A 24,324-nucleotide genomic window follows, 5' to 3' on the forward strand; every position below is an offset into this window, starting at 1 on the left:
GAGGGATTTTGCATTTTTATAATATCCCTCATGTAAAGACGAAATCAAACCACATCCGCAATTTTCATGCAATTTCGGAGTGAATTATTCTTCCGGAGAGATTATGCTTCTTCCAAATTTTTATTATCATACTAAAATCAGCAGTGACCTTTGGTTTTTACGACGAGTACGACATTCAAAACAAAGTCTTGCACGATCATGTCGGACAACTTCTGTTAACTTTAATCATAGACTATCTTAAACTTTGATATTGTTAAATATGATAAATTACTTTTTATTTATGAATTTGAGGAGATCAGACCAAATCGTTGTCTGGGTGCTTGTTTATATTTGGAATGCAAACATTGTTACTTACAAAAAGACCAAGGCTACGCTTTATGTGTGCACAATCGAAAAGATTTATAATACCAGATAAGTCAATAACTTGTTTTTTAATATGTCCTTGCAATAGCGTTATTCAATATAATTTTACAAAAATACTGAAAGCATTGAGCTTGGCAAATGTTTTACAGGCTTTACTTTTACATATCTAAATGACTGCACAATTGGGAGCATAATAACACAATTTACATTAACGTTTTAATGAAGGGAATTCAAAGGATATTATAACGCACATGTGCAATACGAGTACGAGTCATTATATCCCACACAATTGTGTCTTGGTCATGAATGGAAAATATTACGTTAATGTTAACAGTCTTGTAAAATGCATATATGATTGATATGTTAACCGTTAATTTACCGCTGATAAATAATTGTTTTTTGTATAAAAAAGAAAGGTAAATAAGCATAATTTGCAGATAAAATCATGAATGCCACATTTTCTCTCTTTTGTTTCCTTTTGTAATTGAAGAAGATTTCCATGTATATAAGTTAAATTTTAGTGAAGCCTTAAACATATAGTGTATGCTTTAAACGACGCAAAGGTTTATTGATCAAGAAAGATTTTTTAAGATACTCATATCTTTGTCGATAGTGATAAGTATTCCTTTTCCAGTCTCCCGTCATATCCCACTTTTGTGACACCTAAACTTGTACCTTGTTCTTATCATTTCACGTATAGTTCTTGACATGTCCCTCTCCGTTGTTCTTTGACTTTTTGGTTGGACTCCTTCTAGATTTGTTTGTTTGATTGATTTGGTTTTACGTTACACCAACAAAGTATAGGTCATATGGCGAGGTTCCAGCTTTACTTGTGGAGGAATACCTCAATACCCCTTTCGTGCAATTTTTCAGGCACTCAACCACCGACATTCCGTAAGCTAGCTGTATAGCCTCCTCACATGAAAGAATCCAAAGTCCCTGTCGGGATTCGAACCCTCAGCGGCGAGGGAGACTCCTTCTAGATGCCCTGTTGGTTTCGCCGGGCTGCGTCAGGGGCTTTTCTTTTAACATCTATGATCTCAGCTTTTAATGGCAACTGGATATCGACCAAACGTTTGTGTACATAGTTTGCCCATTTCAAAATAGTTGTTTCGTTTTCGTTTAATATATAAAAGTATTATTTTGTACACTGAGGTACTTTAAAAACGCAGTTACGTAAACACCGACACAGACACAGTAACACAAAATCCCGATAACAATTAACATTCATATCATCTGTACAATAGTTTCGGTATTTATGAGGTAAACTATTGAATGAAAAAAGAAGTGTTAAAATGAGACGCCGTGTCATTTCAAAATCATGGGGGATCCGGACCGATTGGTTTTGGTCCATGAAGTCAAACTTTCTACCCCTTTCAATTTTGGGTGAGATCCCAACAGAGACTTGGATTCTGTCATTCGCGGGCCCTATCCAGCTAGCCGAAAAAAAGTTGGTAGATCTACTCCGGTGCCTGTTTGTGCTTGACATAATGCACGAAATGGCTTTTAAGGTCTTCCTCCACCAGTAAAGCTGTAACGTCGCCATATGATGTATACTGTGTTAGTGCGACCGTGTTGATACCCTGATCCTTGCCCACCCTAACCCTTCCATGAAAAAAAATGAAATAAATTAAAATCATATTAAACTTATCGTAACAAACGGTAAGATCAACAAGGAAAAGGCGGCATTCAATGAACGCAACCCCCACACGACACAGTAACAAGAACCATTAGCAAGGAACCACACATATTAAGCGTTTCTTTGAAACAGGCAAAAGTTTTATATCCGCCTTTTAACTTTATTCATTCAAGCCCTATAGAAGACATGTTTTGGTTAATTGAGATTTATGTCCCTGGGTAGTAAGTAATTAAAACGTCAGTCCGTCTGTCGTCTGCCCGTATAATGTTTACCTTAAGCTACCTAATTAAAATTCCACCTGTTGCGGTGGTTTTTGATTTTGTTGCGGTGGTTTATGAATTACACATACACAAATGCAATACAATTACAAAATCAATGATCTTGTCAGGTTACATAACTGTTTTTTTATTGTTTTTTTTTTGTTATTTAGTTTTTTCAATAAATTCAATGCTAAAACTATTTTGACACTTTTCTATCGTACGGCCTTTATATTTTGACTGGTGTCTTTAATATTTGAAAGGTACATACCTTGAATACCTTGATACAGATAGAGCTTGGACACTGAAAGAAACCAGTGCAAGAAATCTAGTTTACACTTTTGTCCATACAACCTTTACTGACCTATGTTTTAATATATGTAAGGTACTATGGATAGTTCTCTGTAACCTTAAGAGGTATGTGTATAGTCACATGGCTTGACGTCAAGGAATTGCGTTTATCTATTCTTTATCAACCTTAATTGTACAAAAAAGGAGGAAAAAAGAAAACAATGATATATCAGGAAACATTTTGTCGTAAAAAACAAAAGTTGATGTCTCTGTTAAACATAAAGAAGGTTCCTGTTTTACTTCTGCGTTTTTAAAGTTGCTCAGTGTATTTAGCTGAAACCGCCGATATATTAGAGATTTTTGTCCGAACAAGTCTGAATTTGAACGATTTGTTGGTCTTATTTTTGCCGGGAGTTTTCTATGTGAAGGAAAAGCATAGACACCCTGTGTAAATGCTAAAGCAAATGCTTAAAGGTAAATTTATTCGTCAAAATATTTCTGTAATTATTATAATTAGATTCTTTATGTTTTATTCTTTTGTTCAATGTTTTATTTCTTCGTAATTAAAATTATTTTACCAGGTGTAAAACAATACTCATGTTACGTATTACTATAAAACAATTATGTGTGTGGAGTAAGATAATTATAATTTATATTCTCATTGTAATCATTATTGAGGTCCAATAATTACAAATCATCGGTCAGAAGCGCGCATTCATTTGTATTTAATTCAGCTTATTGAACACTAGCAAAATTAGTTTTATAAAACTGTACCAAGGTTGCAAAATGTATTGCTTGAAATTTAAATAAAGTTACTTTAAAATGCCTGTGCGAAGGAAATAAGTTAGTTGCTTTTCATAAAAACAAATGGCGCATTCACAAAATCGTTGTTTATTAGTTAAAACACTGCTTAGCAGCATGCATAATATTTTATTCACGAACATTTCATTACCTTAACATACCATATTCACATGTTTAAACCCGTTACTCCATGAGCATTTTAGATAAAATGGCTGTTTTCATTGAAAAGCCCACATTTTTACAAGTTCGAGTTGCTATGAAACTATACAAACTACTTTTATTATACTAATCAAACTTGGCACAAATCTTAACTGGGCCATAGCCATTTTATTGGCATGCTCAATCTTAAATTTCTTGCTACCATGGCAACGAGGGGACATCTCCAAATTGTCAAACAACACTTTTTCAATTAAACTTATTTCAAAGTGATACAACTTATCTATAGCTTGAGATAGTGCCAAAGGCTTTTCAGTTTTGGATACACCTTACTTTAAGATCGCCTGAGGCCTCTCACAAGTCCACAATTGTCTTGACGTTACCGGCGGGGGGCGAAAAACAAGTGATTACATTTTGTAAAAACATTTCCCAAACAAAAAAGTGTGTGGGGCCTAAATATGACATTTTTTCCACTATTTGAGGCCTCAAAATTAAGGGTTACAACTGAATTATATTGTTTAAACATTCCATTCGATATTTCTTTATACCCTTTACACGGCGGTATTATATTAATTGTTAAGAAAACCACAACGACTGTGAAGTGTAGACATCAAAACAGTTTATGGTTAAAAATTGATTCGCTAGATGAATATCTTTAACAATTTCACCATATTCACCGATCAATATCACTATGTTCACCGATCGCAGTTTTAACTATTCCTCTTTACAATTTTCAATATATCAAGTTGGCAGGTAAAACAGTCTTGATATTTAATCAATATAAATGTTATAGGGATTGTAGATTTCAATATTGATAAAACTTTTGATTTTTTTCATTACAAATGTCAGTTGACATTGCACAATACTTTGAATACATCATATCACGTTTCTCACAATGCGAATGCATGATTAATGTAAACAATTACTTAAGCTGTAAAGGCCGTATAGTGGAGAAATGTCATTGAAAATTCGTGTTTTAATCATAATACTATATACCGTGTGCTTTAAATCGTGCTTAACAGTATCATTAATGCACATAGAATAAAATGTGTCTTATTAAATGAATTCATAATGTCATCAATCTTTTACTGCCATGATCAAGAAAATTCACCTTAGCAAAAATAATAGCCATTGTTATGCAGATTGAATTAATCAGATTTTTTTTTAAATTATTTAAGTCAGTAACCCGTCTGTTTATAAAGTTTTAACTATTGACCATAGATACGAGTAGGAACGAAATAATTTAATTAAGTTACCCAAGTTTGTCAAATATAAATGCATATAAATTATTTTTTACTTGTAACTACTATGTAAGTGTTAATTATGAATGTGATTGCTTTATCCTTATTTCCACTTAATGTAAATATCATTGTTATACACTATGTACAATAAATAAGACAAAACAAAGTATCTATTATGTTTAAATTGTTATTAGAATTCGGTTTTGATTTTCTTAAAATACAAAAATGCACTGAAATAAATAAAAAAAAGTGCACTTTTTAAAATAGTTCGTCTGAAACTCCGCTTTTTTGTTTTATCTACACAAAAGACTTCATTTACTACATTTCAACTTCGCTGTTTTTTTTGTTGGTAAACGTCATAACATATGAGCAACTCATTTTATAATGAACTTTTAATCTTTGATGAATATTTTTTGAATATAGCAGAGACGCAGAGATAACTATTGTATAAATATATACACATCATCGGCCGTCAACCAGTATTAATAATTAAATTGTCATATTTAAGATAACATGCTTGTGCCATCGAGTGTGCTAATTGGTTTCCACAAATTTGATATAATAGTTTAGTATGTTTATTGTCCATGGCGATTGTTTCGGCCATTCATTCAAACTTTATGTGATATATTCTTGGACATACATAGTGAATTCATGTTCAGGTACATGCATATGTAATTTCATAATCTGGCATAAATGATGATAATAATAATAATAATAATAATAAATAATAATAATAATAGTGATAATTAATTAATTAATTACTTAATATGCCTATTGATATCAATGAAGTCGTTAAAGCAGTTACATGTAATAATCTTAAAAATAACAAAGCGAGTGGTTATGATAACATAGTAAATGAACAGATTAAGGCCTCTCTCCTTCATGAAACATGTTTATGTCAAATTATTCAACGTAGTGCTTGATATGGGTCTAATCTCAGAACACTGTACAGTTGGAATCATTATTCAAATCTACAAAAACAAGGATGACCATGCAAAACCAGACAATTATAGACCAATTACATTATTAAGTTGCCTAGACAAAGTTTTCACAAGCATATTTAATAAAAGAATCACATTGTAGAGTCAAATGATATTGTTAATAACACACAAGCAGGATTTAGAAAAGGTTTCTCAACCTCGGATAATTTATCATTCAATATTTAAATAACACCGGAAAAAAACTAGTTTGCTCATTTATTGATTTAAAACAGGCATTTGATACTGTGTGGAGAAACGGTCTATGGGAAAAATTAATTAATGCTTATATACAAGGAAAATGTCTGCAGGTTAAAACAAATATGTACAAAGGAATAAAATCATGTGTGAAGCTAAATTTTCAACTATCTAACTTTTTCTCATATAATATAATAGTTCCGTCAAGAGGAAAATTTATCTCCCTGACTCTTCCCGATGTATTTGAATGATTTTAAAGATTTCTTTCAAAATAATTGTATTACACGTGGAATTTTGCTTCATAATGATCAGAATATAAACGAGCTTTACATTTTTTTACAAATCTTCATTCTGTTATATGCAGATGACACTGTTATTATGGATGAGACAGCAAATAACTTAAAAGAAGCGCTTAATACATATGAAAGATATTGCGATATTTAGAAACTACAGTCATCATTGACAGTTTTCAAAGGGTTATACTTTTACAAGTTTCATTTCAATTAAAAAAATAAATAAAAAGCAATGTTTCGACGTTTTTCCTGGTCAATATCAATCGTTTCTGTTTACATTTATTTTGCGGTACATAAATTGTGTCCTTCAGTGTAAATTCAAATGATCTATTACCTTATATCGACCCATCAATTGACTGTTTTAACACTTTATCGAGGTTTATCTTGAACAATAAAGCTCCTGTTTATAGGGCTTTAGTAATGTATTAACATAAATATTTGGAAAACAAAAACTTAGACCTTGGTCTACCATCCTATGTTGCCAATAGTGTAGGGTAGATAAAAGTACTTTAGTGACGTGTATGTACATAAAATCAAACAGGTTTAAATATATTTGAGAAAAAGAATATTTTAGGGAAATAATATCTTATACACAATTCTAATAATAATAATAACAATAATAATTCACAGTTTAAAGACTATACTGATTTGATGAAAATTGATATAGAGATAAACAAAGTTTGTAAAGGAAACAAACCTTAGTGTTCTACCAGAATTTATTGTAAAATAAGTTTCAATTCTAAAACTGATGACAATAATTAATGAACCAAATGATAAAAATGACTAGCAGCAAATTTAGACCTTTTTTTTGTCCACTTTTTAATTTTATGATGTCCAATAAGATCAACAGTCGCATATAGAACGTTATATTGACGAAGATACATGTATACTTAATAAAGTAGTGTGGTATTGAAATTCCAGTACCCCTTAAACCGGTGCTATGGGGCGTGAGGGAAGATGCAAATTTTCATTTTCCTTCATGTACAGACTTAATCAAACCAAGTCTGTGATTTTCATGAAATTTCGCTGTGATTTATGCTTCTGAGAGATCACGTTTCTTCCAGAATCTTATTATACTAACATCAGCATTGACCTATGTATGACTTTGTTCTTTATTAGAACGAGCATGTTATTTAATGCAGTGCACTATCATGTTGAACAACTTCTGTCAACTTGAAAAATAAAATATATTCATCTTGAATTTTGTTAAAATTAATAAATTATTTTTTGTTGATGCATTTAAGATTAGATATAACCGTCGTCTAGGTGCGTGTTTATATTTGGAATTGCAAACACTATTATTTACACACATACAAAGTCTACGCTTTTATAAATCCAGATCAAACTTACCATCCTGTGTCAATAATTTTCTTTTATTTATATTCATATGCCCGAAAAAATTTCGGGCATATTTTGTTATACCCCCTGGCGTCCGTCCGCCTGCCTGTCTGTATGTCCGCCGGTCTATCCTTCAGTTAGCAATTTGGTTTCTGGAGCATAATTTAAGTTCTATTCGGCCCACAATATTCAAGCTTCATAGGATAATTCTCCATATTGGGTAGAAGACCCCAGTCGATTTTGGAGAACAAGGTCAAAGTTAAGGTCACTTTTACCTTTAAACTAAAAACAATTTCCGTAGCATAACTAAAGTTCCATTCGGCCCACAATATTTAAACTTCATAGGATTATTGTCCATATTAGGTAGAAGACCCTATTGAATTGGGGGTCATTATGTCAAAGGTCATGGTCACTATTACCTTTAAACTGAAAACAGTTTCCGGAGGATAACTTAAGTTTCATTCAGCCCACAATGTTCAAACTTCATAGCATGATTGTACATATTAGGTAGAAAACACCTGTTGAATTTCGGGTCAAAGGGCCAAAGGTCAAGGTCACTATTACCTTAAAACTGACAACTGTTTCTGGAGCATAACTTAAGTTCCATTTTGCCCACAATATTTAAACTTCATAGGATGTTTGTCAATATCAGGTAGAAGACCTCTATTGAATTTGGTGTCATAAGGTCAAAGGTCAGGGTCACAATTATCTTGACACTGAAAATTGTGGTTTCTGGAACATAATTGAAGTTCCTTTTTTCAAACTTAATAGGATAATTGTCAATATTGAGTAGATGACCCCTTATAATTTTTGGGTCACAAGGTCAATGTCATTATAACCTTAAAAATCAAAGCTGAATAACTTAAGTAGTAATAAACCTACAGCTCTAAAATTTTATTGGATGAACAGCTATGTCCATTACCTAACCCCTATTAAAATTAGGCTTATAAGATCAAAGGTCAGGATCACAATGAACTTAACAATGAAAATTGTGCTTTTCAGAGCATAACACAAGTTCCATTTGGCTTACAGTGTTCAAACTTCATAGGATGATTGCCTATATTGAATAAATGATCCATATCTATATTGGGGACACAAGGTCAAAGGTCAATATCAAATGACCTTAATATTGTTAAAAGTTTAACAACTGTTTTACTTAGTAGGATGATCACTTATATTGAGTACATTAAGTTTATGCCCTAAGAAATTGCTTATGATTATTATGTTATATCCCTGGCGCTATTCTGTTCATCCGTCGTAGTAAAAAAAAATAATTCCCATGTCTTACAAATGCTTCATCATTTTTAAAAACTCACTTTCGGGGATATAATGCTCCGCCTAGCGGTGCTCTTGTTTTGTATTTATATTTTCATTTTTTATGCTTCTTTTCATTGACAATAGCATAATCGTTGGAGCGATGCCCCGAAATAATGTAAATATACAACAATACTGACACAAGCATTTAGCTTGGCATTTTTTACAGGTTTTAACCGGTTAAAACTCCCAAGCAGCACTTATGCTGCTGATCGTTCCAATGCGGCATACTTCTGTGTCCCTCGGATGTATGTCTTTGTTGTTTCATAATAGTATGGTGATTTTTTTGTGTTATTTCTTGTTTTTTCTCGTCTACGGTAAGTATCTACCCTTTTGTCCCTAGTTTATTTTTATTTTGCCCCTTCAACACCGTACCTAAAATTGCCCTTTTACTGAAGCTTTTTAGCAATCAATTGTGTTCGATTGCCTTGTCGGTTACTATTTGTTCCTTTTATGTATTACTTAATTGATTATTCTGTCCGTCTTCTGCCTTGTGTTTTGTCCTGTTTTTGTTTGGGTCCTCCTGGGACCCTGGCCTCTAATCCTTGTTGCTGGGTCATGCGGGGTTGGCGTTTAAACGCTTCCTTTCCTTGTTGATCTTGTTTATCATAGTTTTGACTATTACATAACTAAATTGACTGCACAATCGGGAGCATTATTATAACAATATACATTTATGTTTTAAATGAAGGAAGTAGAAATTCCTACAATTGTTGTAATAAACAAGGACTGTAAATAAAGGGACTTTAAAACGCACATTTAAAAACAAGGGAACCTGTCATGTCGCAAAAAGAAAAAATGACTAACCCGTATCACTCTTTTGCCGGATACGGATTTGTTTATGAATAAAAAGTCATTCTTTAAACCACGTAAAAATGGTTAGGATATATTGGTCAAGTAACACATATATTTGTCATTGGTGATAAGTATTTTTTTCTAGTTTTCCCATCAAATCCCATTTCGTACCCGTTACCAATTTTTTACACCCTAAACTTGTCCCTTGTTCTTATCATTTCACGTAAAGTTCTTGAAATGTCCCTCCTCGTTTGTCTCAGAATTTGTGTCCTCTCCAACTTTTGGTTCGATGCCTTCAGGGTACCCTTGTCGTGTAGTACGGATGAAAAACGCAGAACTAACTTTGAACATTTAATTCTATATAAGCGTTCTTCTCTGGTCAATTTGGAACAGTACTGGTCAACTCGCTGGTAAGCTTTTATATCATAATTATGTCAACGTCGTAAATATACTTTTTTCGTTATTATTGAAATACATGCACGTACTTGGAGTTACATATAGAATTGTTATCAATCATCCATGACATAATTTAACCACCCAATGTGCATTGTCAAGTAAAATACATTTGTACAATGTATATAAGTCTTTTTTAATGTACAGTAGAATCCCTCCTTAAGACCACCCCGGAATTAAGACCACCAAACTATCAAGACCATTTTTTATAAGAACGGAATTTTCTGTTCTTTATGTCAATGGTTACGTTATCCAGAATTAAGACCACCTCACTTATCCACCTTTAAGACCACCAGATTCAGTCCCAATTCTTTATTTTGTTCTTCATTTGACCCCGCTAATGAGACCATTGATTTAAAGTCAACACCTACCTAGATCTTCAATTTGTTGTTATGTTGTTATTTTCTGCTTAAAGGCATGACACTTCATTTCACAAGGTGTCAAAAGCACATTATGTTATTGGGATATTGTATTAAATTAGGTGAGAAAGTAAATTTTAGAGTGGTTTAATGTTGCTTTAAGCACATTGATTTTGCGATGAATTTATTTCTTATTTGTTGGGTGTATTATGTACATGTACATAATACACCCAACAAATAAGAAATAAATTTATAGCAAATTTATATACTTGCTTAATATTTGCAGGTTAAGATACATATTGTTTATTTGCACAAAATGACTTAAATAGACCATGGTCATAAAGTGTGTAAGCAATAAGAATACTCACAATTAAGACCACCCCACAATTAAGACCTCTTTGGTCCAGTCCCAATGGTGGTCTTAATTGAGGGGTTTTACTGGACTTATTATGAAGTAAATACATGTATCTGCTCAAAACTGTGTTGGTCCTTAATTTGAATTTTGAAAAATATATATACTTACATTAATAAACTTTAAAGTGCAGCTGGGCTGCGTTAGACGCTTTTTCGGTAAAAATTGCATTGCCTTATTGACCTTTGTTTTCAGCTCTGAATGGTTACTTGATATCGACCAAAGTTCCGTGTAAATAGTTTGCCCGTTTCAAAATTGTTGTTGCGTTTTCGATTCTTATTAAGGTTTTTGTACACTGAGGTACTTTAAAAACGCAGTTATTTAATTACGGACACAAACATAGTAAGAAATAATCCCGATAACAATTTACAATTTACATCATCTTTACAATAATTTTGGTACTTTTGGAGGTAAACTATTGAATGAAAACAAAAGTGTTACAATTTGTAGAAATACAATACAAAATCAATGATTTTGTCAAGTTACATAATTATATAGTAACATAATTGTATGTTTTTCTTTTTTTATTTTCTTTTATTTCGGGGGGGGGGGGTTATGGGGTTGTTGTTTATTTTTATAATTTTTATTTATTCATTTTAGCAGTACTAATATTATTTTGACACTTTTCCCTCGTACGGCTTTTATTAATTGACTGATGTCGTTCATATTTGATAGGTAGACACCTTGTTGTTTGATAGGAAAACACCTTGAATACTCTTATTGTAGGTAGAGCTTGGACACTGAAAGAAACCAGTGCAAGAAATCTATTTTACAACCGTTATTGACCTTTGTTTTAGTATAATGTAAGGTAGTTACAATGAATAGTTAGGTAACTTTAAGTGGTATTAAGAGTTACGTGGTTCTACGTCATATAATTGTGTATATTTATTTTTAGACTATTACTTTAATTGGCAAAAAGGGGGGGAAAAGAAAACAATTATGTGTCAAAAAAAAGACCAAAGGTTGATGTCTCTGTCTATATAATTTTTTCATGTATACATATCATCACGAAGTGAATGGTTAGAATCCTTTTGGCAAATTATTAACGGACAAAAATTTGTATTAGAGCATAAGTTTTACCAAACGAAAGTTCTTGTTTTATTTCTACGTAAATAAAGTTGCTCGATGTATTTAGCTGAAAACTTTAATGTAAAAGAACTTTTTACCCGAACAGGTCAGATCCGTATTTGTTCCTCCCAGGGATTGTCTGTAAGAAGAAGGCATAGGACGCGCTGTACCTTGGATAGCTAACACTTTAAGGTAAACATATCTGTCAAAATATATCTTTTTTCATTTCAAGTCGTTATGTTTCATTCTTTTTTTTAAGTTCACTGTGCATTAAAGATTAATTTACCAGGTATCAAACGATATAAATGTGACATATTTATATCAAATCAATTATTTTTGTTGGGGTTGATTATTTTTTAAATTTGGATTTCATTTTGATCGTGGTCTATGGCTTAAAAATTTAGGCAAGTTTAAATCATTTCAATTCACAGGACCGACGACCGCATTTATTAAAACTACTGTAGTTCATTTAATTTGTATACACAACCTGATTACACATTTATTAATTTTGTTTATATATTATTGTACACCTCTTATCATATGTAAATATGCTGAGTGTATCAATAAAACTTGAAACTATTATTTAGGAAATAGATATCAATTCTGAGTGCATTGTTGTAGAATAATGCACGATTTGAGTTCAAATGCGTAGTAATAAATTATAATCACGAAGGCCGATAGGCCTGAGGGATTAATTACAAAGCATTTGAGCGAAAAAAGTGCATTATTATACAACAATGCACGAAGAATTAATATCTATTTCCATTCTTACACGTCAAGAAAAAATATTATTATTATTTTAAAGTTGGACTTAATGTTTGGTGGTTAAATTTGTTTTCGCCTCAGTCTTTAAAGGCTATTCCAGTGGGTTGAAAAAATATGTCGTTAAATCTATTGTGTGTAGAAACATTTTGAGAATAACGAATTTTGAAAACCTTGATAAAATTTTGTTTGTTAATTTTATTTCACTCTATAATTTTTCAAGCGAAATACAAATTATTGAAAGTTAAATAAATGTAAAACTTAACTTGTTTGCGACATTAAAATAGCGTTCTTGATTCGATTGTCTTGCACGTGCTGTTTGGCGCTACATTGTGACGTCACGTAAACAACACTTTAAACGTCTGTACATCGTTAACGACTGAATTAAAGATATTGGTGTTCGCATTAATTTTCTTAGTTATACCATTTTCGTTCATTCTAGATAGTTTTCACAACAAAATTCGACAAAAGATTGTTTTTATTATCAGATTTTTCAAACAAAATGGCGCCCACACAGGGAGATAATAAGAACGGCGAGTGCATTGTTGTAGAATATGCACGCTTCGGGCCTTCTTTGTTTATATAGAAAAATTATTATAGACAGTGTTAGAATATTTAATTTATCTCATAAATACATCGACAGAATTAATTCAGCTTATTTCATTTTGAAATAGTCTGTGGGCTTTTTTTTTTCATTGTAGAACAGGAGACATCTGTTTTACCAATAATCAATACAAATTCATGTAAAATTGTTCTTTACGAAACAAAATCATCTACATACATACACACTTAAGCATAAATACACAGGTACTGATCTATGCTCGAAAGTAATTCAATTGTGTTACAGTTATATACGATCAGAGGTATAGAGTTTTAATTTTCAGTTACTCACTAGAATCAGGTTTGTAACAATGAAATAATATACAAAAATAACAGTCACTTGTGATGCATCTATTTATAATTGTTTTACCCAATAATCATATAACTATGTTTGACTGTGATCTTTTGAGAATTATTGTGTACAGATGTGTACGGTCCATAAAATCACAATCAAGCATGTTGTTATAACAGTTAGTTTATTTTTTACTCAAAAGCAAAACAATGTATCGAACTAAAGATCTTATAAAGGAACGTTTGAGTCAGACATTTTAATATGGAAAATCAGTCGAGTGCAATATTTCGAAATATCTGTCATGTTCAATTTAAAGTTATAAAAATAGACTGGGAATTTTATCAAAACATACATGTGAAGATGATGACTTAAAATTACACCTAGCAAGTAGCGGTCCGATGACTTATAAAAAGCGTCTTATATAGAATGTATATTTAAGTTGTTAAAATTCAATACACTTTTATCGACAGTTTTCAAAGAGTTTAACTTTGACAAATGTTATTTCAATTTGAAAGAAAGCGATGTTGTTAATAAACCCTGGTTAATATAGATCTTCTCTCTATTTATTTGTTTTGCGTAATGCAAATTGTTTCTGTCAATGTTAATTCAAATAATATTGAGGTTTTTTCAGGGCTTTAGAAATTTATTAACATAAATATTTGCAAAATCAAAAACTTAGATAATAATACACAGATTTAAGATGATACTGCTTCGATGAAAATTGATATAGAGATAAACAACTTGTTTAGAGAAAAAACAAATCTTAGTCTTCTACCAGAATTTATTGTAAACAATAGTTTCCAGTCTCTCATATAATACATATTCTTAAACCGATGACAGGAATTGAAGAATAAGATGATAAAAATGACTAACAGCGAATATGGAGCGTTCTTTTTTTCTCTTTTTTTAAATATTGTTACTCTAATAAGAATAACAGTCGCTTATAAAACGTTATATAGACGAGGATACATGTCTGTAAATTATCGGTCTAGCAAAACACATTGCTCATTCCTGAATGTTTTGTGATTGATATTGTTACTGTGTGTACCACACTTGCTAAATATTATATATGTATATAATTATGCAATTAAAACAATTTTCAAACACCGAAGAATATGTAAAATGTGTACTGCAAATATTTGTGCAAATTATATTTAATCAATAAATTACATGCATTCATTTCTTATTGGAAAATTTGACTTAAAATTTATAGAAAATAAATTTCTAATCACCTCCCTTTATTTACATGAAATGTTAAATTGGGTAATATTTTTATAAATAATGCTTTTTGGAACTTACAATATTGACAAATCTTAAATTGAGCATCATATTTATGAAATAAAACCATGAAAAAATTGTGCTACAGGATCTTTAAGGATGTCTTATCTTAACTTTAAACGTTATTTTTAAAAAAAGTATGTAATCACATAGAAAGTGTGGATTTGACAGTTGAGTACCCCTCAAGGCGATGCTATAGGGCGTGCGGAAAGTTGCACTTTTTCATTATCACTCATGTACAGACTTAATCAAACAAAGTCCGCAATTTTGCATTTTATTTCTCTGTGATTAATGCTACGAGAGATCACGCTTCTTTCAGATTTTTATAATACTGACATCAGCATTGACCTATGTATGACATTGTAATTTATTAGAACGAGTATGCCATTTAATGCAAATGCATGCACTATCATGTTGGATAACTTCTGAAAGCTTGGGCAAATAACATATATTGATGTTTGATTTTGTTCAGTATGCTATATTACTTTTTATTTATGCATTTAAGGAGATCAGACCAGACAGTCGTCTAGGTGCTTGTTTATATTTGAAAATGCAAACACTGTTATTTATAAATAGACAAAAACTACGTTTTAAGCGTGCACAAAAGTTTTATAATTCCAGATCAGACTTGCCATTCTGTGTCAATAATTTGCTATTATTCATGTTGTTTCAAAATTGATATTTCGTTTCAATAGTGTCAATGTTAGTGCAATACACTGCGATACAAAAATACTGAACTAAATCATTAAGCTCGAGGCTTCACTTTTACGTTTAAATAAAGGAAATATGATAAACAAGATCAACAAGGAAAGGCGACGGTCAATGAACGCAACTCCCACATGACCCAGCAACACGATTGATACAAATGATACGACGACTATAAATATATTTCTGGGTTAAAAGAGTGAAAAATACTATGTTAATGTTAACAGCTTTTCAAATGCATAAATTATTAATATGTTAACCTTACGCTTACCGCTGATAATTCTATATTTCTTTTATTAATTGGAAAGTAAATAAGCATAAGATATAAACATGAATGTCATTTTTTTTGTCTGCAAATAACAATGATAAACGGTTTATTTTCGATGAGGTTAAACGTTGAATGTAAATGAATCAAATTATAAAAAACAAGACATATTTTGGATAACAAATACTTAAAGATAAATAACACTGATCAAAATATTCCTTGGTTTATTTAATTCTTTAATGTTCTATCATTTGTTCAATGTAAAGTCCCTCGTACTTTAAACTTCAATAACTAGGTAACAAACAAAACAAATATCAATGTCAGTCAATAATTCTGGTGCAGGCATATGATTTTTTTTTTAATTTTATTGTTATCACGGTCGAAATCGTACAACGATAGGCACACAAACCGGAGGCTCGTATACCGCACGCAGTATTAGTGAGCTAAGCTCAATAAGCAGAAATAATCTTGATTTGTTTAAAATACAGGAAATGACTTCTGTTCATTTTCACAAATTGAAAATTTTAAAAATAGTCCACGAATTTTATCAAATCAATTGTTTAGTGTCTATTTATACCCCCACATAGTGCTATGTATGACCCGTTGTTTAAAATTGTTTGTTTAAAGGTAACATTATAGATTTCTTCATTTTCTCTTTTTGTTCGTCTTTTAAATTTGCCAAATCTCATGTTATCTCTGTTATGATAACTGTTTATGTAAAAATGAAAAAAAGTACTGTGGATATAATGTATTTGTTTATACAGAACAAAATGGTGGATCTGATATTTTTTTCATATATCGTGTCAAATGGTGATTTGAACTAGTTCGGTGATAATTAGTGTTTTTAGGCTGTAAAGCTGGCATGTTGATTACAATAGTGGCCTCCACAAATTCAATATTTCAAAAGAGTATTTCGTATTGATATTTGTTTAGATAAAGGTTTTGAAATTTCATATAAGATATAGTTTATGAATAGCATAAACATATCGATACAAATTTAAAGTCAATATCTAGTAACTTCACAATAGCTTTTGTATAATTAAAGCTCAAATTTATGGTCTAAAGTATTGTTACATTGTTACGATTTATGACAAATGACAATATGTTTTTGTAGTTTACAAAAGGATTCTGGCTTTAATACGCGACAACTGAAAATGATTGGCTAAAAATAAATAACATATTTGTTATGTTAAAGTAATTAACTTGGAACAATTTTATTACAAAAATATATATAATTTAAACGCTACCTACATTAAAAGATTGTTACTTCCATTTCCCAGTATGTAAAAAAATCTGCCATTTTTTACATAACACCATTAGATGTCATTTCTTACGATAGGCTTATTAAAGATCTAAAAGTTCTTCATCTACTTAGAGCTTTTTGCATACAATTGCCTATTGTATGCAACATTAAAATCATTAAAATGATATCATACTTTGTAATCATAATAGTAAACCAGAGTCCGAATGATTCTGCAGAAAATTGAAAATAAAAGAAAGGACATTACATGTACCAACAGCATATTCTAATATTTAAAAATATGTAACAGAAGACTAAATTTTCTTAAATTCTCAAATTTTATTATGTTTTTATAGCATAAAAATGATGCTCAAATGAAGGTTTTTTTAAAGGATAAGTTTCCAAGATATTAAGATATTACCGAATTTTACGTCTCATGTAAATAAAAAGAGGTAATTATAAATTAATTTTCGATAGAGTCTTAGTAAATTATTTTCATAAGAAATGAAAACATATATTGTAAAGATTACTTATTATGCGAATAAACATTTCCAGTACATATTGAACATATTGTTGGATGCTTGGGAATATGTTTAAAAATAATTATAAACATATATATATGTTGATACTATCAAAACCAGAGGAGATGTTGTGTTAGCTATGACGATCGAGTATGAAATAGCGCGTAGTTATGAATAAGCAAAAAAAATATCAACGCCTGAATCCCAGGCTAAAGTGTTGTTACAACATACACGATCTTCAAACATAACACGAACAATTCTTAACAATATACTGTTTTCTGAAATTATACCTTTAACCATAAACATTTTTCTATCAAAAAATCATCGAATAAAACAAATAAGCTGTTATTATTATTTTTTTTTCCATATAATATCATACATTATGCAAGATAGACTTTCCTATTCTTTACTTTAAGTCCAATGTAGTCATAATGAAGACAATTGTATCAAAGTTTGTGTACAGTTGCACTGAGCGTTATTGCTTTAAAAGCATTTTTAATTTGTTTTGCTAGTTATGATACTTTTATGTCTAAAATATGATAAACAAGATCATCAAGGAAAGGCGGCATTCAATGAACGCAGTCCCCACACGAACTAGCAACACGTACCAGCGGCAAGAAGCCCAGGAGGACCCCAAAAACAAACTGGACAGGGCGCAATGTAGAGCGGGGACAGGCTAATCACTCAAATTATACATAAGAAAATATAGTAGTTACTAAATTAACACGGAAATCAACAACAAAGTAAACACAAAATGATTGATAAATAGGCCCACGAAGTAAACGGGCACAGGGGAAGGGATAGGAGATTTAGGGAATGGGGGGGGGCAAAATTAAAAGAAGGGAAGATACTTACCGTGGTCGAAAAAACAACAAAGGACACAAACAAGTGTCACAATATGCAACAACAAGACATACATCTGAGGAACACAGAGGGGCGCTGCGTTGGAACGGTCAGCAGCATGATAATGACAACTTGGGAGTTTAACCCGGTAAATGGTGCACCAATAATGTTAACATTTCTTTTACTTTGCAATTTTGTCTTTCTGCAACATGATTTATAGTATATCACTTAAGTACCGTTATTTGTGAGAATACCGGTAATAAAAATGGGAGAAAGTATATCAATAAGTCATGTCAATAATACACAGTCAAATTCTCAAATACACACATATACACACACCAATCCATCGTTTGCTGTTATCAATATGTAAAATTTTAATATTAAAGTAAATATCCATGATTAATTTTTATCTACATTAATTTAACTGAAAATATGAAACAGGATCGAAAAGTGTGAAATGCATAATATAAACATATATTTTGCAATGAATGTGAAAAGTATGAAAATTTTATTTGTAAATTGGAATTGTTTTACGTTATACATAGAAGAAAGAAGCAGTTTAAAACTGTCAGTAAGCACAAGCTTTTTGTATTAACATGCACTGCTTCGATCAATTGATATACACGGCCTCACTATCGCAGCAGTTTATAAGCTTTGTATTTATCAATATTAGTTTATATAGTTTATTGTAGTTGCCTTCGCAGTCGTAGTAGTACACATGTAATTTCAACTAATTTTCAATCTTATTCTAAAATCGTCATTTCATTTGACTTTTAGTCGTGTCTTAGTCCAAACTGAATTATCTTGCAATATAGTTATTCATAATTGAACAGATAATTGAAACTTCATTTTACAACAGTAGGTATTAGCATAGCCGAAACATCTTGAGATACATAAATATCGTATATTTATGTTTTAAGATTGCATGAAATGGACAAAGATGACAACTTCTCAGATAAACAAACAAACATGGATCACAGATCAAAGATTGCATTTTTCGACAAGTTGGATATAGCCAACCAGGTATGGGGGCATATATTTCACACATGATCCTCTTTCAAAATTCTATTTTAACTCAACTTTTTCGTAGAAAATATTCAAGCAATTCGTACAGTCATGTTGTCATTGCCGTCCAAAAACGTAAACGTTGACAATTCTTGCGTAATTTCTTATTGGATTGTCTTTTTAATATGACACAACAACCATTTGGACAAGACTTTTAAGCAGATAAGACGACTTTGACCTTGACTCGTAAATTACCACCACCTAAAAGGGCAAATGTTTGATTTTTTTAAAGAAGCTATAATTAGCTTAAACTTTGTTCTTCAAATGGATTATCTTCATGCTTGAGCATAAAAGTCCCATGAACCTTCAACACACCGTACAATCAAATGGGCAGACAGCTGTTCCAGCGCCCACAGCTGTACCAGTATATACATGTCGGCGCGGGGAATACCATTGACGTACGGTAAGTATACATCTATTTTTAACATATCCCAACTGTATTCGAGTAAATCAATGTAATGGATTCATAGTCAACATCCAAAGGAGCATGCTACCAAATTTCTGGCCCTGTGCAAGCTTTACTTCACATGAATTTTGACTAAAAATAACCACACTATCCGATGAGATGCGGTATTTTTAGTTTGAAGTCACAAAAACATATATTTTCTCATGATAATTAATCCTTTTTTCATAGGATTCGTTAACGTCAACATTTCGTCATTAAACATTCCAAACCATACCTTCAAAAAAGCTTTTCTGTTAAAGTTATAAGGTATTTAAGTTTGTGTGTCATCAAAATTTTAGTAACGTTATCAGCTGTTCGCCTCTTTTTAATGATAACATCGACAGCAATTTATCGGCAAGAACGAATAACGCTGAAAGCTGTTCAAAGAAACAATTACATGTATTTACAACAGCGCTTTTGTCCTACAGTAACTAGGAAAGAGTAAAACTTTTTTGTTAATTAAGAATATTACTTTATTCATGATACTTTCTAATTATATTCTTTTTATTATTACTTTCTATTATTTGTTATATCTTAGGTTAGAGACCTTGATCTCCATTTACCGCACTGTATTTCAATATAAAACGGTAGCAAAACCTATTAAAGGGACTCCACTAAGGTTTTCTGACACGACGGGACTGGAAATATTTTTTTGAGATTATTTCTCCATTTGATGTAGGTCTATACTAATAACTTGTATGCAAAATTTCCGATCATTAGCTTGCTCCGTTTTTCCAGAATATTGTGAAAAATATAAGTGAAAAAATGACCCAAAGTTGAAAAGAGTTTAAACGCTTTTCACTCAAATCGGACTGAGAATAGCACAAACATATGATTTTCAATGTATTTCTCCTATATTTATTGGTTATATTTTATTAATATTTATGTTTTAGTGCTCATGTTTTTTTATGTGAAAAAATAAAATTTCATGTTTTTAGGCTTATAAACCTCAGTGGAGTTCCTGTAATAGGTTTATGAAATGTTTAAGTCAAAAGGCAAAGGCAAATTTAACGCTTAATATTCAGTCTTGTAAATGAAGGCATCCATCAAGTGTTATTATAAATAATTCATATAATGGACAAGTCCTATGCAGTGAATGGCTGTGTAACCCAAATTATGAAAGTGCATGGAAAAACATGTTGTTATTTATCCTTGAAATCTGTTTTAATGTATAGTGCAATAGAAATAATAACCATTCTTAAAAATTATACAAATTTTTATTTTTTAAATAAATCATTTTACATGGCAGACATCTCGGGTTACACATCCATTTACTGCATGGGACATGTCTACTATATGCCATTATTTATAATAACACTTGATGGATTTAGTTATAATACAGAGTATTCGTATTAAGCGTTAAATTTGCCTTTACTTTCTTTGAATTTAACATTTCAGAAACATATTAATAGATCTTGCTACCTTTTTATATAATAATAATAATAATAATAATAATAATAATAATAATAATAATAATAATAATATCTTTATTTAAAGAAGGTTATACAATATAAACATACTATAACAATCATATATATCTTATTTCCAATGTGGCCTTCTGAAATAGAAAACAACAACAACAACAGGACATGCATAGGAAGAAAAATGAATGTATAATATGTAATTTAATATTACAACTCATATACTTTCTACAGACAATTTGTTTTAACATATACGTATATTGCATCATTCGTTCGTTTGTTCATTCGTTCGTTCATTTATTAATTAATTAATTAATTCATTCATTCATTCACTCACTCATTCATTCATATGAACAATATCAATATTGAAATACAGTGCGGTTAATGGAGATATAGGCCTCTCAGCTAAGATACAACAAATGATAGAAAGTAATAATAAAAATAATATAATTAGAAAGTATCATGAATAAAGTAATATTTTAAATGAACAAAAAAGTTTTACTTTTTCCTAGTGACTGTAGGACAAAAGCTCTGAAAATTGTTTCTTTGAACAGCTTTCAGCGTTATTCATCTTTGCCGATGAATTGCTGTCGATGTTATCGTTAAAAAGAGGCGAACAGCTGATGACGTTACTAAAATTTTGATGACACTCAAACTTAAATACCTTATAACTTTAACAGAAAAGCTTTTTTGAAGGTATGGTTTGGAATATTTAATGACAAAATGTTGACGTTTACAAATCGTATGAAAAAAGGATTAATTATCATGAGAAAATATAAGTTTTTGTGACTTCAGACTAAAAATACCGCATCTCATCGGATAGTGTGGTTATTTTCAGTCAAAATTCATGTGAAGTAAAGCTTGCACAGGGCCAGAAATGTGTTAGCATGCTTCTTTGGGTGTTGACTATGAATTCATAACATTGATTTACTCGAACACAGTTCGGATATGTTAAAAATAGATGAATACTTATCGTACGTCAATTATATTCCCCGCGCCGACATGTATATAATGGTACAGCTGTGGACGCTGGAACAGCTGTCTGCCCATTTGATTGTACGGTGTGTTCAAATTGATTATGACCTTATACTCATTAATGACGTTGACCTTGAAGGTCAAATGAATGAATTGTGCTAAATGATTGTTATAATTAAGTACAATTTTGTTATATATGAATAGGTCGTCTTCTTAATTGAGCATAACTACCTTATGGACAATGTTTTACACATGAACAATTTAAATGTGACGTTTACCCATCAATGATCTTCAAGTCAAATTGCAAGTCAAATTATGTTCAGCTTAAGATCATCTTCTGTAATTGATAAATATACTGTTTTCATACTTGCGCACAACAATGCCTACGACCAGGCATTAAATAATGTATAATTGAATTAATTATTGACCTTCATTTTACTTTGACAATAAAGTTCAAATTAATGAATATTGCTACAATTGGACATAATATTGTTATTTATGGGTTTGTTTTATACTTAAACAAATGACAGCGTATGGTGGATAATTAAATTTAATTAATAATTAATCCTGACTTCTTTTTTTGTCTTTCATCGTCGAGGATTAATTATTGAAATTTTCTTAAAGTGTCACAACTTTGTCATTTATTTAAATAATTTGATAACACTGACATGTTCAATTATTATGACATGATCTTGACCTTTGTTTTACCTTAGCCGTTAATGTAAAATTATTGAAATTTGCTGAAATTGTCATAACTTTTTTGTTTACTAAAATATTTATTCATTCTCAGGTAAAACACACATAAAACAAACAGACATGTTGCATTATTCTTATATGACTTTTTATTTCAATTGACCTTGATAGTCAAAGTATAAATATTGATAGTGGCTAAAATGACCAAAACTTTGTTTTATGGATTTCATTCTTACTTTGCCGTCAACAGAACAAAGCTAACGAATGTTGACGGTTAATGTCAAATTATCGGAAATTGCCTAAATTGTTATAACTTTGTTATTGATTTATAAGTTTGTTTTACTCCTGGGAAAAACACTTTCAAAGTTGACATGATTATTAATTCAAAAACTACCCTATGCATTGAAAGACCTCGATCATCAAAGTCAAACATGAAGTTTAAATTGCATAATTACATAAAAATTGTGTTGGATGAGTAGTCTTTACTATTATATTTGTTTCCTCTGCTGTGTATGATTTTAAAAATAAAAATTAAAAGTTGAGCATGCCCCAACTAGGCGATGGCTATTGTTTTGAGGTCGGCCCATTGTTTTCTCGTTAACGTTTTACTTGGGGACCTTTTACTCCCTTTTAATTAAATGTCACTAAGGTGTGTCAGAATAATCGTACAATTTTACTCTAGATATTTTTTTGAACGAGTTCATGTCTTCCTACAGCGATACACCGAAGTGTATCATATTTCAATGAACAGTGTATTTATAAACCTGTTACTGAGGTTTAAATAAATAAATGTCAAATAGAAAATATGCAAGATGATGGAGAGATTTTACATCAGTTAAGGAGAGACACGCTGATAGTGTTTAGCGTTTATTTTTTTTTGTTGAGAAGAGAATTTGTTGTTTTGAAGGGAGTTTTGTTGATTTGTCGAAGTTGGTTGAATGTTAATGTGGTGATCTTAATTGATCAGGGTTTATTGGTTTTAATTAGTTGTTTTGGTTGATAAGTTATATCTGTTTGGTAAGCAAATTATTTCCTATTATCCGATCAATTATTTGTTTTCTTTGAGTTCCTTGTCAGTTACAAATTATTTATTATTTTAGTGATTAGCCTGTCCGTGCTCTGCCTTGTGTCCTGTCCTGTTTTTGTTTGGGGTCCGCCTGGGCTCCTTGCCAATGGTTCTTGTTACTAGGTCGTGTGGGGGCTGCGTTCATAGAACGCCGCCTTTCCTTGTTGATCTTGTTTATCATATTTTTTGGTTGAAAAT

The 24,324-nt window shown here is 31.0% G+C and overlaps 1 protein-coding gene across 1 annotated transcript in view; it reads left to right on the plus strand.

Annotated features, from left to right (window-relative positions):
• The first annotated feature begins 2,798 nt into the window (after positions 1 to 2,798).
• LOC132713235 (guanylate-binding protein 1-like) overlaps positions 2,799 to 24,324 on the plus strand; it is a 33,914-nt gene continuing 12,388 nt past the window's right edge. The window contains exons 1-3 of the mRNA XM_060695731.1: positions 2,799 to 3,024; positions 12,062 to 12,147; positions 19,382 to 19,484. Coding sequence (XP_060551714.1) covers positions 19,392 to 19,484 — 93 coding nt within the window. The 5' untranslated portion in view covers positions 2,799 to 3,024; positions 12,062 to 12,147; positions 19,382 to 19,391. The remainder of the gene's footprint in view (positions 3,025 to 12,061; positions 12,148 to 19,381; positions 19,485 to 24,324) is intronic.

This window comes from Ruditapes philippinarum, unplaced genomic scaffold (genome assembly GCF_026571515.1).
Source record: "Ruditapes philippinarum isolate M1 unplaced genomic scaffold, ASM2657151v2 ctg217_1_1_1_1, whole genome shotgun sequence".
Taxonomy (NCBI): Eukaryota; Metazoa; Mollusca; class Bivalvia; order Venerida; family Veneridae; genus Ruditapes; species Ruditapes philippinarum.